The sequence below is a fragment of the Equus quagga genome, chromosome 16, assembly GCF_021613505.1.
Source record: "Equus quagga isolate Etosha38 chromosome 16, UCLA_HA_Equagga_1.0, whole genome shotgun sequence".
Classification (NCBI taxonomy): domain Eukaryota; kingdom Metazoa; phylum Chordata; class Mammalia; order Perissodactyla; family Equidae; genus Equus; species Equus quagga.
Window position 1 is genome coordinate 1120623 of NC_060282.1, and position 15925 is coordinate 1136547.

At 64.1% G+C, this 15925-nt stretch overlaps 1 protein-coding gene across 1 annotated transcript in view; it reads left to right on the top strand.

Annotated features, from left to right (window-relative positions):
- Nucleotides 1–5158: 5158 nt before the first annotated feature.
- Nucleotides 5159–15925, top strand: part of LOC124228151 (epiplakin-like) — a 12325-nt gene continuing 1558 nt past the window's right edge. The window contains exons 1-2 of the mRNA XM_046642488.1: nt 5159–5264; nt 10897–15920. Coding sequence (XP_046498444.1) covers nt 10950–15920 — 4971 coding nt within the window. The 5' untranslated portion in view covers nt 5159–5264; nt 10897–10949. The remainder of the gene's footprint in view (nt 5265–10896; nt 15921–15925) is intronic.

Here is a 15925-nt window from a genome sequence, read left to right on the forward strand (position 1 = left end):
GCTGGGGTGGGAGCAGAGGGTTTTCTGTCCCCAGGCCAGGGCTGCCTGGGAAGACGCTGCTCTCCTCCCCCAGCTAAGTGCCCAGCTGGTGCCGCTAGCAGAGCGGCTGGAGCAGCTGGCGCAGCAGGCAGAGACCCCTGGCCAGGCGGTGGCACATACAGCATCCATTCAGGAACCATACCTCCCACCAGGTGCCCCAGGGCCTGCAGGGGTTGCCGCAAAGACGATGCGTGGCCAGGCCCCGGAGGTGGGCTTGGGTGCCCCAGGTGCACAGGAAGCCAGGTGGGGTGGGGGCAGGGCTTTGTGCCCAAGGTTGAGTTCTCAGGGTGGTCCTCTCTCCCCAGCTGTGTTCCAGGCAGCAGTGAACCCTCTGGGGGGTCGCTGGTCAGAGGCTCAGGAGAAGGATTCTGGGCTGAAGACCACCTACAGGCCAGCTGAGCAGATCTGGTAGCGCCTGGTGGAGCTGGTGGCCAGCAAGGAGGGGCTGCAGCCCAAGGGCAGCTTGGCCCAAGCCCTGAAGGTGCCTTGGAAGATGGAGGGATGGGGAACAGCCTGCCCCAGAGTCCTGTGGGAGGAGAGGGGTGACCACAGGGAAGCTGGACAACTTGGGAGCTCTGGGGCTGGGCCCTGTCTGCTGGTAAGTGGGACCTCTGGAGACCGACCCTCTTGGGGGGTGAAGGGGGTGCAGCAAGGAGGAAGGGAAGCTGGGGCAGGCAGGGCTGACCAGAGGATTTCTGTGGCAATTTCTGGACTTGGCTCCCATCCCTCCAATAACCTCAAGTCTCCATGACAAGGCCACTCTGCTCTCCCAGCAGAGTCAGGACCAGAGGTACAGGCAGGTCCTGGCTGCCAGGCCCCAGAGGTGGGTCTAGTCAACCAAGGACGCTATCTCTGGAGACAGCACTGCCCAACCTCTAAACAGTACTGCGGTGGGGACAGCGAGGGCCGAGGTATCTGGGCACACTAGCGGCCATCTTTTCTATCAAGCAGAGCTCCCAATGAAGACCACAGTGTTTCTATTTATGGCTTCCATTTATGCAGTAACTGGAAAGAAAATAAATATTTGGAGCAAGACATAAATAAATTTAATTCTAGGGGGCCAGCCCTGTGGCCAAGTGGTTAAGTCCGTGTGCTCCGCTTCAGGGGCCCACGGTTTCACCGGTTCAGATCCTGGGAGCAGACATGGCACCACTGATCAAGCCATGCTGAGGCTGCGTCCCACATGCCACAACTAGAAGGACCCACAACTAAAAAAAAAAATACACAACTGTGTACTGGGGGGCTTTGGGGAGAAAAAGGAAAAATGAAATCTTAAAAAAAAAAAAAAGAAAGAAATATAATTCTAAAGTACAGATTGGGTGTCTCTCCTAGTTTAACGTAACCTTGAGGCCCGGCCTGGGAGTCAAGAGTGCGTTCTGCCCTGGCTCTGCCTTCCCCCTCCTCCGCCTCCTCCTCCTGGAACACGGGAGAAGCTGGGGCTTGCAGGAGGCAGCTGCGAGGTTTTCCCTCTGCTCTGAAGTCCCAGATCCCCTTCTCACGTGCTCTGCCAGGTCTGGTCCTCAGACTTGGGGACTTAGTTTGCACAGGCTGCGTGGCCGAGCACCGCAGCCCGGCGGCTTAGACAACAGAGGAGTGTTGCCTCTCAGTCCTGGAGGCTGGAAGCCCCAGGTCGAGGTGTCGGCAGGGTTGGTTCCTTTCTAGGCTGTGAGGGGAGGGTCTGCTCCAGGCTTGTAGAGAGCGTCTGCTTCTTTCTTTTTTTCCTAAGATTGGCACCTGAGCTAACATCTGTTGCCAATCTCTCTGTTTTTCTTCTTCTTCTTTTCCCTGAAGCCCCCCAGTACACAGTTCTATATTCTAGTTGTGGGTCCTTCTAGTTGTGGCATGTGGGACGCTGCCTCAGCATGGCCTGATGAGCGGTGCCATGTCCGTGCCCAGGATCCAAACCAGCGAAACCCTGGGCCGCAGAAGCGGAGCACACGGACTTAACCACTTGGCCATGGGGCGGCCCCAGACAGTGTCTTCTTTCTGTGTCTTCACATTGTCCTCCCTCTGTGTGTGTCTGTGTCCTAATCTCCCCTTTTAACAAGGACACTTGTTGGGGTCCACCCTACTTCAGTAGACCTCATCCTGACTAATTTCACCTGCAACGACATTCCAAAGGAAGGGCACAGGTCACATCCCGAGGGGCTCAGGGGTTAGGACTTCAACATACGAATTAGCGGGGTGACACAATTTAACCCATACCAGGGAGTAACCCCTGCTGGTCCCGCTGGCCTTTCCCAACCCCAACCCTGAGCATCCAGCGTAGTAGGGCCAGCAGGGCCGGGACTGTGCTCCCCACTGACCATGCCCTGAGGCCAGGCCACGGCTCAGCCCTCCTGCTGTGCTGCCTAGGCCAGCCTGTGTCATGCCTCTTTGCTGATGGCGGGAGCAGCGCCAGGCACAGGGGGGAGGGCTCAGGATATGGGGGTACCACGAGGGACAGAGGTAGCTGGGCCCCTTAGAGGCGGGCACATTATGAGGCTCCTCTGATGGCAGGGGTTCCCATGGGAGCCATGTGGAGAACAGCCCCTGTCGGTGTCTTTGCCATGGAGTGACTGGCCCAGCAAGGAGGGGCCTCCTGTGAGGGCACCTGCCACCAGGGCCTGCTGCTGGAGCCGCTGGGCTGCTGGGCCGCAGCGCCCGGCCCTCTGATGGAAAGGTCAGCCTGCAGCTCTGCTCTGTGCCCGCCTCATTCTCACCCGGCCCTGCATCCTGCCCACCTCTGCTGCAGGCCGGGCGTCCTGGGGGAGACGGTGATGCTCACCATGGGCCGCCTTGTGGAGGAGCCACTTGCATCACCCCACAGGCTGAGGCAGGACGAGCCCCAAGGGACCCGGGGGGGGGACCTATGGCCATGAACTGTGGCCTACACAGTGACTTCCTGGACCGGCTGTGCTCATCATGGTAACACTGCTCTTAGGTGCCCTGGGACCCCCTCTTGGGCCATGCCCTCTGACCCATGGGGTGCTCTGGGGTGAGCGGCATGGCCTGCAGGGCTGGGCACAGCGCCTGAGGGGCTCTGAGTGCCTGGTGGGCAGCTTGGGCAGAGCACATGAGGTCCAGGAAGCAGTGGCGACAGGTAGAGCAGTGGGCAGGACTGGGCATAGGAGGCTCACCTTGCTGGCCTCCTGACAGCCCCCACCTCCCCAAATTCCCTGAGGCCACCCTGCTGTGTAGGTGGTACAGGCCCAGGCCTGGGGGCTGGAGGAGTTGCCTGTGGCTCTGGGAGCTGCTGGGCTGAAGCAGTGGACTGGAGGAAGTGACCCAGGGGAGGCGCTGGCTCTGAGGGGCCCTGACCAAGGACAACCTGGGAACCTGGACAGTAGGACAGTCGCCCAGGCTTGCCCCCCCACCGGGGCGGGGTGGTAGTCCTAGAGAGCTGAGCTGAAGGCTACCACAGGGAGCTAGCTGGAGCCGCAAGAAGAGGAGCCGGTGGGACAAGGACCAGCAGGTGCACCCGGGGCAGGGCCAGCTGCTTGCAGCCTGCCCACACCTTCAGGTGAGGAGCAGGTGGGCACACCGCCCACCCCTGGGCACATCAGAGAGACCCAGGCCCGGCCAGCCTCACACCTCCTTCCCACAGCGAGAGGCTGGCACACACCTGGATGTCATGGCCTGGCAGCAATGCTGCCTGCCATGGCTTGGCCACAGGAAGAAGCAGCTCAGGGCCACAAGCCATGGCCAGCACGGCAATGCTTCCCAGCAGGACGTCATGGACAGTGTCCTGGTGTCCACTGAGCAGGACTGGGTATGGGAGCCGTTGGCCTGGCACACCCTGCAGGGAGGTGGGCCCGCGCCAGAGCCCGCTACTCTGTTGGGTCAGGGCTCTCCAGCGGCCAGCTGCAGCCACACAGCATGGCCAGTGTGGGGGACATGGATGGGGACAAGTGCACAGGTGGCCAGAAGCCAGCCCAGGGTCCAGGAGCCCCAGGGAGCAGGTGTGAGCATGGGCCTGGTGGGCAGGGCTGAGTGCAGAGCCATGGGAACTGACCCCAGCACCCTCCACCCTGGAAGCCCGGACCCCCACTCCCTGTGCCTGTGCGAATGTCCTGAGGGGCCCTCATGATGCATGTCGGAGGTGGCTGGGTGGCCCTGGATGAGTATCTGGTCAAGAATGACCTGGGCAGAGGTGGGGGCTGGGAGAGGGGCAGACTGAGCCCTCAGGGCTGAGACTGGAGGACAGAAGAGGAGAGGCCTTGGGCCCTGCCCTGGCAGGGTGGTGGGTACCTTCTCTGTCTCTGTCCATCCGGGGTCTCTGGGCAGCCAAGGGGAGGACTAGCCAAAAGATCTATGAGAGGTTACTGTCCTGGACTGTGTCCCCCAGAAGGCGGGCCCCAGGGTGGTGCCCAGAGGCTCTGGGCTTCCATCCCCAGCGCCTCCAGCAGCCCCATGCCCTGGAAGGTGGGTGCTAGGGTGCGCAGCTGAGATGAGGACCTCCTCTGAGCCCAGGTGGAGGACATGGACTGGCGGGGTGAGGTCTGGCCATCCTTTCCAGGCAGGACTGGGAGTCTGCTGGGGACTCAGAGACCCTAGCTCTTCCAAGGTCAAAGCCGAAGAGGGGCATACGGAGGGGAACCCCTGAGGACACCCTGGCTCAGCCCACCTGGAACTAAGCAGCAGCGGAGGGAACCGGCCCCGGGGAAGTGAGCAAGGCCTTGCGGACAGCCAACTTCAGGGGAAGCGGGGTCGGGTCGGCGCGGCCCGCGCCTGCACCGGCGCTCCGGCCCTGCAATCCGGCAATAAAGTCGCAATTTGGAACGGGAAACCCCGTGAGCCGGCAGGGTCGTCATTTCCCTTGCAAACTCCATTCAAACGCCGTCCGGGCGGGCTCGGGACGCACCCCCTCCCTGCTCCCTGCGCCCGCCCCGCATTCCTTCGCGGTGACTCTGGGGAGGGTCGGAAGGGGCAGGAGTAGGAGGGAGAGGACCTTGCTCCCCGGCAGCCGCCCCACCCACCTCAGGGGCCCCTCCTCGCCTAGGGGCGCTCACAGACCGCCGGCCGGCCAAATGGGGCGTGTGGGGCGTCAGACCAGCCCCGCGCGGGTTCCCAGTACCTGCTCGCCCCACCCGGCCTCGGGGCGCCCCACCCGGCCGCCGCCCCCAGACAGGGGCCGGGCCGCCGCGGGGAGGGGCCTGAGCGGGTTTAAATCCGGGCGCCGCTGCTCCTGGGCCGTGGAGCGAGCGGAGCGACTGCGTGCAGAGCCCGGGGCGCCGTGCGGGCAGGTGGGATACCCGGCCGCGCCAGGGCGGGGCGCCACCAAACGAAACCGAACCGCCTGCGCGGGCGCTGGGCTGGGCTGGGTTGGGCTGGGCTGGGCTGGGCTGGGCTGGGCTGGGGTGGGCGCGCCGCTCGCCCGCGGGGTGGCCCGGAGCTCGGGGCTCCGGCTCGGCCGTGTCCCCACCCCGCGCAGTCTGAGCTCCGGCCGGAGCGGAGCGCTGCGGCCCGGTCCCCTCCGCACCAACCCTGGTGGGGGGCGTCCCGGCAGTCGCACCGAGCCCGGGGCGTGGGTGGGAAGGCTGAGGTTCCAGGCTTGAGCGTGGGAGATGCGGCCCGCGGGGCGTGGGTCTCGCCCGCCCGCGGCTCCTGGCTGGACGGGCGGCGCTCTGGGCGGGCCCTGCAGGCCAGGTCCCTCCTTGTCCCCCTGCAGGACAGGGGGCAGGTGCGGCTGGGGTGGGCCCAGGCGCTCCTGCGCGAGGCAATTAGGCTGACAAATTGAGCGGGCAAACGGGCCAGCGCGGTTCCTGGCTGCTGCTGGGCTGAGGGAGGCCAGTGCTAACCCACTGAGGGGCTACCTGCTGTTGGGGGGTGGGCAGGCACAGGGACGCCCACCAGGGGTCATCTCAAGACCCTTGGGAAGCAGAGGCAGGAGTGGCACTGCCCATTGTGTCCCCAACGCCCCCCGTGGACCTGGAACTCTACCAGCCCATCAGGGGACTTCTTTCAGCCTTGATCTCTGCCCCGGCAAGTGGACGGGATCTTAGGCAGCTGCCCACAGGGGACATGGGCCAAGGTTGCCACCTCCCTGTGTGGGCCTGAGGCAGCCTGGCCACCTGGCTTTGTTCTGATCTGTCTCAGGTGCACACCCAGCCAGCTCCCTGCCCCCACCCTTTCCCTGGCTGGAGTAGGGGTGCTGTCCTTCAAGTGCTGACAGGTGAGGCCCACTGTCCTCAGGAATTGCCTTTCCCCCACTTGTCGCCTGGGGGCCACCTGAGATAGGGCTACTCCAGGGAAACCACAGGAGGGGCCCTCCTCCCTTCTCCGATTCCTTTTGCTGTCTCTCTGCCAGACCTGAGGCCACCAGCCTCTGTGGTCACACACCATGCCACTTCTGTTGGTGGCCAGCTCTCTGGGACAGTGATCTTTTGGCTTCTGTGACCTTGGGCTTGCCTGGGTCTCCCACCCTTGAAACTGCTCCCTCTTCTGCTCCCCAGGCCCTGGACACCCGTCACATGCCTTGGTCTGTCTCTCCCAAGCTCCAGACCCCTCTGTCCATCTGCCTTCCCAAGGTCCCCACAGACTCAGGGCGCCCAGTCCCAGGACCTTCCTCAGGTCCCGCCTGGGCAGGGCCCACAGAGACTCATCCCAGGCCCAAGGTCACTGCTGACTGAATGGGGTGTGGTCCTGCAGCCGCAGCTGCATGGGGCCCTAGGCCCCCCACTCCCTGCTCTCATGTCCCTCAAGCCCCCCTCCTTGCAGGGCGCTGGAGCCTCCTGCTCGCAGAGTTTGTATTGGCTCCCCTGGATTTCCTGTCCAGCTGCCCCTCCCTGCTGCAGCACAGCCTGTCTGGGCTCTGGGCTGGCTGCCCACGTCCAGGCAGGGAGCCACCCACGGCCATGCCCACCTCGCCGCTCCTGCCCCTACCATGGCCCAGAATGCCCCTCCCCCCTTTGCTGGGCTGTGAGGTACCTCTTCTCTCCCACCCTCGTCCCCTGCCAGGGGACAGGCGCACTGTTCTAACTACCCTGGTAGCCCTGTTCCCTGGCGCTCCTGCCGAGACCGGGGCAGTGCTGGGTGCTGGCCCTGCGCATCTCCCTCAGACTCACAGACTCTGTGAAGGTGGTCCTGGAGCCAGGCACACTTTAGCCAGGAAACGCGCCGCTCACTGGTGCAGGTGGGCAGCAAAGTGTGAGTTCAGATCGGGGCCCAGCAGCAGAGTCTGACAGAGGATCAGGGAGTGGCCTCAGGATGACCCATGTGGAAGGGAAGAGAGGAAGCAGACAGACAGAGGGACAAGCTGGCCTGTATGCAGTCTCACCTACTCCTAGAAGGAGGTCAGAGAACGCTGCATCCACTGAGGTCACACCGCGCCCTGGAACGCTGCTCCAAGGGTGCCCATGGGCCTCTCTTCCTGGGGAAACACGAAGGAGAAGGCCAGCAGGACAGACCCCAGTCCCTGCCGCTGCAGCGGGTCTCAGGGCCACACCGGGCACTCAGGGACTCCTTTCCGGGACCCGCTCCCCACTCCCCTCGCCCCCGCTGCTCTCGTCTGCTGCCAGAACTGGCCTAACCGGGCAGAGGAGGAGCCACATGGGCCCCCACCCCACTGCAGGCCCCGCTCCTCCTGGTAGTCAGGTCAGCTCCCCTGCTGGGCAGGTCACTCCTCTTCAGGCCTCTTGGTCCTGGACACAGGGAGCCAGAGTGCCCTGGTTGCAGCTGTGGCCTTCAGCTCAGTGGGACTGTGGCAGAAGCGGTCCTCGTCTGGGACCAGGACATCTAAACCCACGGACCCCAGACCTGTGGGACGAGGAACCCAAACTCCCAGTGGGTCACTGGGGGGACAGTAGGAGATCACACCTGCTCCCACCCCTTGGTTCCTGGACCCTGTGGTCCACCTGCTGGGACAGGACGTTTTTGGGGCAGTAACCCCTCCTGGGGAATGGGGCCACCTGTGAGCTGGTGCTTTGCTGGTGCCTTTGAGGCCCTCGTACAACGGAGCTGCCTCAGCCTGCCCTGCCCTGCAGGGACCAGAGCCTCTCCACTGGTCACCACAAGGCCCCAGGCGTCCACATGGGCTTCTGCTGTCCAGCTGGTCATTTGCAGCCTTTTGTGGTGTTTTCCAAAGGCTGACTGCTTAGCAACGCCCCACTATTCCACCATCCTGTGCACTCGTCCCCATCTTAGACGCCTGGTACTGCGCCCCGAGCACACCCACTCACTGGCCTGCTCACCTCGGGAAAGCTGCAATCGTGGTGCTTCCTGGAGCCCAGCTCTCACGGCCAGCCAGGTGGCGGCGGGCCCCTCCAAAGCCCCGCCTCGGTGTCTGCTTGGTCCTGGCACCAACCGTCTGTGATTCTGAGCAGCAGATCAGCTGCAGGGCATCTCCGAGGGCGCAGGTGCTGCATCTGTGCAAGGGGAGGGAGGGAGCAGGATCTCGCCGGGGAGGGTGGGCTCCATGTGGTCTCAGAAGGCAGCCCCATGGGCTGTGATGCCCCAAGTCCAGTCGAAGCACCGAGCCTGTGCTGCCTAGAAGGGAGTGATCTTGGGTGAGCTGATTCCCAAGGGAGCCACAGTTGGAGCCGTCTGCCTGCCTGGGACAGGCCTTCCCTGGGGGGGCTGAGTCCTGCAGTCCCTGATGGGGTCTGGGCAGTCCCACCGGGTCTGTGTGATGTCAAAGCCCTGGCTTATTTCTGCTGACAGCAGGGTACTCTGCACTGGTCTCAGCCATGCTGCCCCCTGCACAGCCCTGACCACGGAGAAGGTCTTCCCTGGAGGTCTCAGTCTCCCATCCCCCACGTTCACTTGCTGACCTCACCCTGCTCTGGGGGCTGGAGGACCACAGGGAGGGCGGCCTTGAGCGACACAGAGGGTGCTCACAAGCTGTGAGGCCAAGGGGTGCTGTGGAGGCCAGGGATATGGACGCGAGCTGGGCTGGTGTCGGGGAGTACCCCTCGGGGGCCAGCTGTGGGGAGAGAAGTGGGGGCGGCTCAGGGTTCAGACTCTGCCGAGTGGACTGGGGAGAGCTAGTCACGGAGCGTGAGTGGCTGTGGGGGTGTGCACTGGTCAGACGGCCGGGCACAGGGGTCCAGGAGGCAGCTGGACACGTGGTGCTGGATTCTAGGACAGGCTGGGCTCAAGCTGCCAATTTTGGGGGCTGAGGACAGTCACAAGGAGCTCTCCGATTTAATGAGTAAACGGAGATGGAGCAAAGCCACAGAGAAGGGGCCCCACGCCCCACAAGCCGAAGGTTGGGGGCCGTCAGATCCGAAATGCATGTGTTGGGTTTGGCAGTGGAGTTGGAGGTCATCTCAGCAAGAGCCATGGAGTGGGGGTGAGGGGCGGACAAGGGGGCTGAGGCTTCTCCTGAGACCCTGCGTGGGCTGCAGGAGTTTGAGGAGTGGGCTTTGGGGTGCTGGTCCGGAGGCAAGGACAGGCATGGACGGGCTCCTGAGCAGCCGGACAGTGCCGGCAGGAATGAGGGTGTGGACCAGGGCGGGGACCGCGGGTGTGGTTCCCAGGAAATGAGAAGTGAACCCATTCGCGGGGAAGAGGGAGGGAGGCCCCGTCGTTTTGAGGCTGTTCCAACAATTATGCCAACCTGGGCAGCTTAAAACAGCAGAAACTCGTTCTCTCGCAGTTGGAGAGGCCAGGATCTGAAATCGATGCTTGCGACATTGGGCGGCCGTCTTTGGTGTCCCGGGCTTGTAGCTGCATACTCGTCTCCCTCCGTCCTCACCGGCCTTCTCCCTGTCTCTGTCTCTCTGTCTTCCTATAAGGACACTGGTCCTGTTGGATTAGGGCCCTCCCTAACCCAGTGTGACCGCGTCTTAATTTCATCTGCAAAGACCCTTTTTCCAAATAAGGCCACTGTCATAGGTACTGGAGGTTGGGACACACACATACCCTTCTGGGGGACACAATTTACTCAGCACAGAAAGGGACAGGCCTGGATGGAAGAGGTTGGTGTGTGGGTGTCATAGGGGTCAGAGGTTAGGCACCTGTCACCACTGCTCAGAGAACAGGGGCACACAGCTGTCTGCTAAGAGGACAGCTGTGCAGGGTGCTGAGGCTTTGAGCCAGCAGGGCAGGGAGACTGGAGCCTGGCCCTGCCCACGGCCCTCAGCAGGACCAGCAGGCTGGCACTGTCTTTGGTCTCTCAGGCCCCCCAGGCCAGGTGTGGGTGCTGAGAAGCCATAGCCCAGAGGGCCTGGGGGGCAGGGTGGGTGGAGGAGAACACAGTGGGCTGTGCCCTGAGACCTTGGGGCTCAGAGAGCGGACATCTGGCTGCAGCCCAGGGGAGCCCCAAGGGAGTGGAGGCCAGAGCAGAGGCTTCTGGAGCAGTGGGCCCAGGTGTGGGGGAGGGTTTAAAGGAGGTCACCTGAAAGGGGGAGGTGGAAGAAGGACAAGGCGGAGTGCTGGTGTCCTTGAACACGTGGAGACCACCCAAGGGATGGTAGAGCGAGGGTGGACACTTTGGGGGGCAAAGCAGGGGCCAACTGGTTGGAAGGTGTGGGTGCTGAGGCTGAGGGTGGGGGGAGCCACAGCCCAGGGGATGCAGGGCTGAGCTGGGACACGAGCACACAGGGCCCCAGCCCCCTGCACCAGGACTGGGGGGGCCAACCTGAGGATCTTGGGCTTAGATGGAGCCCAGAGGATGGCCTGTAAGAGAAATAGAGCCGCACGTCCTAGCTGGCTGGCCTAGAGTCCTTGTGCTCATGTGGTCCCTCCTGGGACCCAGTGGGGCAAGGGGATGGACCCCATGTAGGGGATGGACCCCACGTAGATGCCGATCCTTGTCCCCCAGGAGGACCAGCTGCTCCTAGAGGCAGACCTAGGGTCTAGGATTGACCCCCTGACCGTGTCTCCCTCTCAGAGGCCATCTCAGGGCCCCTAAGAGAGCTTTTCCATCCCCTGCAGGGAGCAGACACAGTGGACCTTGGGTGAGAGTTCTGCACGACCAGCTGGGCACGATGAACGGCCACGTCTCTTCTCCTCTTGATGTCCTGGTTACCAACGACACCAAGCCAGCCATCGTCTCCAAGACCATGAAGGCCGTGCTGGGAGCTGGCACCCCCTTGGGGCCCTCAGCTGAGGCAGCCTCGTCCACCCAGGCCAGGAGCATCGCTGGGGTGTATGTGGAGGCCTCGGGCCAGGCCCAGAGTCTCTACACTGCCATGAAGCAGGGTCTCCTGCCTGGTGGGCTTGGGCTGGCTCTGCTGGAGGCCCAGGCAGCCACCGGGGGCCTCGTGGACCCTGCCCAGGGCCAGCTGCTCCCTGTATCTGAGGCCCTGCAGCAGGGCCTGGTGGGCCTGGAGCTGAAGGAGAAGCTGCTGGCTGCTGAGCGTGCGGTCACTGGATATCCAGACCCCTATGGGGGTGGGAGGCTGGCCCTCTTCCAGGCCATCGGGAAGGAGGTTGTAGACAGGGCACTGGGGTGGAGCTGGCTAGAGGCCCAGCTGGCCACTGGGGGCCTGGTAGACCCCATCCAGGGCACACGTGTGGCTCCCGAGCTGGCCTGCCAGCAGGGCCTCCTGGACCAGGAGACATGGCGTGGCCTGTCAGAGCATGAGCCCGGCTCGGGTGCCCTGGGCTTCCTGGACCCCAACACTCTGGAGAAACTGCCGTACCATGAGCTGCTGGGCAGGTGTGTGCGGGCCCCCAACACGGGGCTGGCCCTGCTGCCCCTCAAGACCACTTTCTGCACCCTGAGTGGGGCAGTAAGCTTGGCCGAGCTGCTGGAGGCAGGGGTCCTGGACCAGGAGACGGCCCGGGGCCTGCGGGAGGGCAGGCTGGCGGTGCCAGACGTGAGCGCACGCGCTGAGGTGCAGCGCTACCTGCAGGGCACCGGCAGCATGGTGGGGGTCGTCCTGCTGCCCGCTGGCCTCAAGAAGAGCTTCTTCCAGGCCATCACTGAGCACCTGCTCCCAATGGGGGCTGCGCTTCCATTCCTGGAGGCCCAGGCTGCCACCTGCACGCTGGTGGACCCAGCCTCTGGCCGGCAGCTGTCGGTAGATGAGGCAGTCAGGGCAGGCCTGGTCGGCCCAGAGCTCCACAGGCAGCTCCTGGTGGCAGAGCAGGCAGTGATGGGGTACCATGATCCCTTTAGTGGCACCCGCATCCCCCTCTTCCAGGCCATGAAGAAGGAGCTGGTGGACAGGCCTCTGGCGCTGCGGCTCCTGGATGCCCAGCTGGCCACAGGTGGGCTAGTGTGTCCGACCCACAGGCTCCGGCTGCCCCTGGAGGCCGCCCTGCGCTTCGGCTGCCTGGACGAAGAGACTCAACAATGTCTCTCGCAGGCTGCTGGCTTCTTGGACCCCAGCACACAGGAGAGTCTCAGCTACGGGCAGCTGCTGGCCCGCTGTGTCACCGACCCAGAGACGGGGCTGGCCTTCCTGCCCCTCTCAGTGGGAGCCCTCAGAGAGGAGCCCCAGGGACCCCCATTCATCGAGCACAGCACGCGACAGGCCTTGAGTGCGGCCACGACCACCGTCTCCACGGGCAAGTTCCAGGGCCGGCTCGTGTCACTCTGGGACCTGCTCTTCTCTGAGGCAGTCCCTGTGGAGCAGAGGGCGACGCTGGCCCAGCAGCACAAGGAAGGGACCCTCTCGGTGGACGAGCTGGCAGCTACACTGAGGGCCACCCTTGAGCAGGCTGCAGCCACTGCCAGAACCACCTTTGCTGGGCTGAGGGTCGCCGTGACACCGGGAGAGCTGCTGAGCGCAGAGATCATCGACAAACACGTCTATGAGCAGCTGGAACGAGGACAGACCACAGCCCAGGATGTGGGCAGCCTGGACTCGGTGCAGAGGTACTTGCAGGGCACTGGCTGCATTGCCGGCCTGCTGCTGCCCGACTCCCAGGAGCGGCTCAGTATCTACGAGGCTCGCAGGAAGGGGCTGCTCAGGCCCGGCACGGCCCTCATCCTGCTGGAGGCGCAGGCAGCCACCGGCTTCATCATCGACCCCAAAGAAAACAAGAGATACTCCGTGGAAGAGGCACTAAGGGCCGGTGTCATTGGGCCCGATGTGTTCACCAAGCTGCTGTCAGCCGAGCGCGCCGTCACCGGCTACACCGACCCCTACACCGGGGAGCAGATCTCCCTCTTCCAGGCCATGAAGAAGGACCTCATCGTGAGGGACCACGGCATCCGCCTGCTGGAGGCCCAGATCGCCACGGGCGGCGTCATCGACCCCGTGCACAGCCACCGCGTGCCCGTGGAGGTGGCCTACCAGCGCGGCTACTTCGACGAGGAGATGAACCGCGTGCTGGCGGACCCGAGCGACGACACCAAGGGCTTCTTCGACCCCAACACGCACGAGAACCTCACCTACATGCAGCTGCTGGAGCGCTGCATGCATGACCCCGACTCAGGGCTCTTCCTGCTGCCGCTCAGCAGCACAAAGCCCCAACTGGTGGACGGCGCCACCCGGCAGGCCTTCCAGAGCCTGTTGCTGTCAGTGAAGTATGGGCGGTTCCAGGGGCAGAGGGTCTCTGCGTGGGAGCTGATCAACTCGGAATGCTTCAGTGAGGACCGGAGGAGGCAGCTCCTGCAAGACTACCGGCTGCGCAAGGTCTCACTGGAGCAGGTTGCACAGCTGCTGGAGAGAGAGATGGGGAGGTGGGCGGACATCACCCTGCCTGCGCTGCGGGGCCGGGTTACCGCCTACCAGCTCCTGGAGGCCCACATCATTGACCAAGAGCTCCTGGACCGGGTGCTAGTGGGGGCAGTCAGCCCCGAGGATCTCCTCCACATGGACGGTGTCCACAGGTACTTGCGTGGCTCCGGCTCCGTGGGCGGCGTGCTGTTACAGCCCTCCAACCAGCGGCTCGGTCTCTACCAGGCCATGCAGCAGAAACTGCTGGGGCCAGGAGTGGCCCTGGCCCTGCTGGAGGCCCAGGCAGCCACTGGAGCCATTATTGACCCCCACAGTCTGGAGACCCTGTCGGTGGATGAGGCCGTGCGCAGGGAGCTGGTGGGGCCAGAGCTGTATGGCAGGCTGAGACAGGCCGAGGATGCCGTCACCGGCTTCAGAGACCCCTTCTCTGGGAAGCGAGTGTCCCTGTTCCAGGCCATGAAGAAGGGCCTTGTCCCTGTGGAGCAGGCTACCCGCTTCCTGGAGGCCCAGGTGGCCACAGGAGGAGTGATTGACCCCACTGGCCACTACCACCTCCCCATGTCCGTGGCCACCCAGCGTGGCTGCATCGACCAGGACATGGAGATGGCCTTGTCCAGCTCCTCTGAGACCTTCCCCACGCCAGACGGCCGGGGACACACCAGCTACGCTGGGCTTCTGGAGCAGTGTCTGAGGGACGAGGCCTCTGGCCTTCGCCTCCTGCCCCTGCCAGAAAGTGCTCCCACTGTTCCCACAGACGAGCAGATGCGGGAGACCCTGCAGGCCACAGAGGGGGCTAAAGATGGCACGTCCCTCTGGGAGCTGCTGGACTCTTGCCACTTCACCGAGGAGCAGCGGAGGGGCTTTTTGGAGGACTTTAGGGTGGGGAAGACCACCTTGCAGCAGCTGCAGGCAGCCGTGAGGAGGTGGGTGCAGGAGGCAGAGCTCCTGGCGCAGGCCCGCGTCACGCTGCCTGGCCCTCGGGGCGAGATCCCTGCTGTCTGGCTGCTGGATGCTGGCGTCATCACCCAGGAGGCCCTGTTGGCACTGGCTCAGGGTGCACGGTCACCTGCTGAGGTCGCTGAGCAGCCTGAGGTGAAGGCCTGCCTGTGGGGCACGGGCTGTGTGGCGGGCGTCCTACTGCAGCCCTCAGGTGCCAAGGCAAGCATCGCCCAGGCCATGAGGGACGGCCTCCTGCCTGTGGGCCTGGGGCGGAGACTGCTGGAGGCCCAGGTGGCGTCTGGCTCCCTTGTGGACCCTCTGACCAACCAGAGACTGTCAGTGGAAGGTGCAGTCCAGGCTGGCCTGGTGGATGGGGCACTGGGTGAGCAGCTGCGGCAGGCTGAGGCAGCAGTGGCTGGGTACACGGACCCCTACTCGGGGGGCACCCTCTCACTGTGGCAGGCCATGGAGAAGGGGCTCATGCCCCAGAGTGAGGGCTTCCCCCTTCTGCAGGCGCAGCTGGCCACAGGGGGTGTGGTGGACCCCGTCCACGGGGTGCACCTGCCCCAGGTGGCAGCCTGCAGACTTGGCCTCCTGGACGAGCCGACATGCCAGGCGCTGACCACGACAGACGAGGACAGCAAGTTCTTCTTCGACCCAAGCACGCGGGACAGGGTGTCATACCAGCAGCTCAAGGAGCGCTGTGTCCTGGATGCCGACACCGGCCTGTGGCTGCTGCCACTTCCCGAGGACGTGGCGCTCGAGGTGGACAACCACACAGCGGTGGCCCTGAGGGCCATGAAGGTGCCCGTCAGCACGGGAAGGTTCAAGGGCCTCAGCGTGTCGCTCTGGGACCTGCTGCACTCAGAGTACGTCAGCATCCAAAAACGGCGGGAGCTGGCAGTGCTCTGCCAGTCTGGGAGGGCCACAGCCCTGCAGCAGGTGGTCAGCGCGGTCACTGCCCTGGTTGAGGCCTCAGAAAGGCAGCCTTCAAGGGCTGCCTTCAGAGGTCTCCGGAAGCAGGTGTCGGCCAGCGACCTGTTCAGGTCCCAGCTGATCGACAAGAAGACACTGGACGAGCTGAATCAGGGGAGGAAGACTGTGCAAGAGGTGACAGAGATGGACAGCGTGAGGCAGTTCTTGGAAGGAGGCAACTTCATCGCCGGGGTCCTTGTCCAGGGCACAAAGGAAAGGATGAGCATCTCGGAGGCCCTGAGGAGGCACGTCCTGCGGCCGGGCACAGCCCTGGTACTGCTGGAGGCCCAGGCGGCCACTGGCTTCCTCATTGACCCCGTGGAAAACCAGAAGCTGACCGTGGAGGAGGCCTTTGCAGCCGGGATGTTTGGCCGGGAAACCTACCAGAAGCTGCTGTCGGCCGAGCGCGCCGTCAC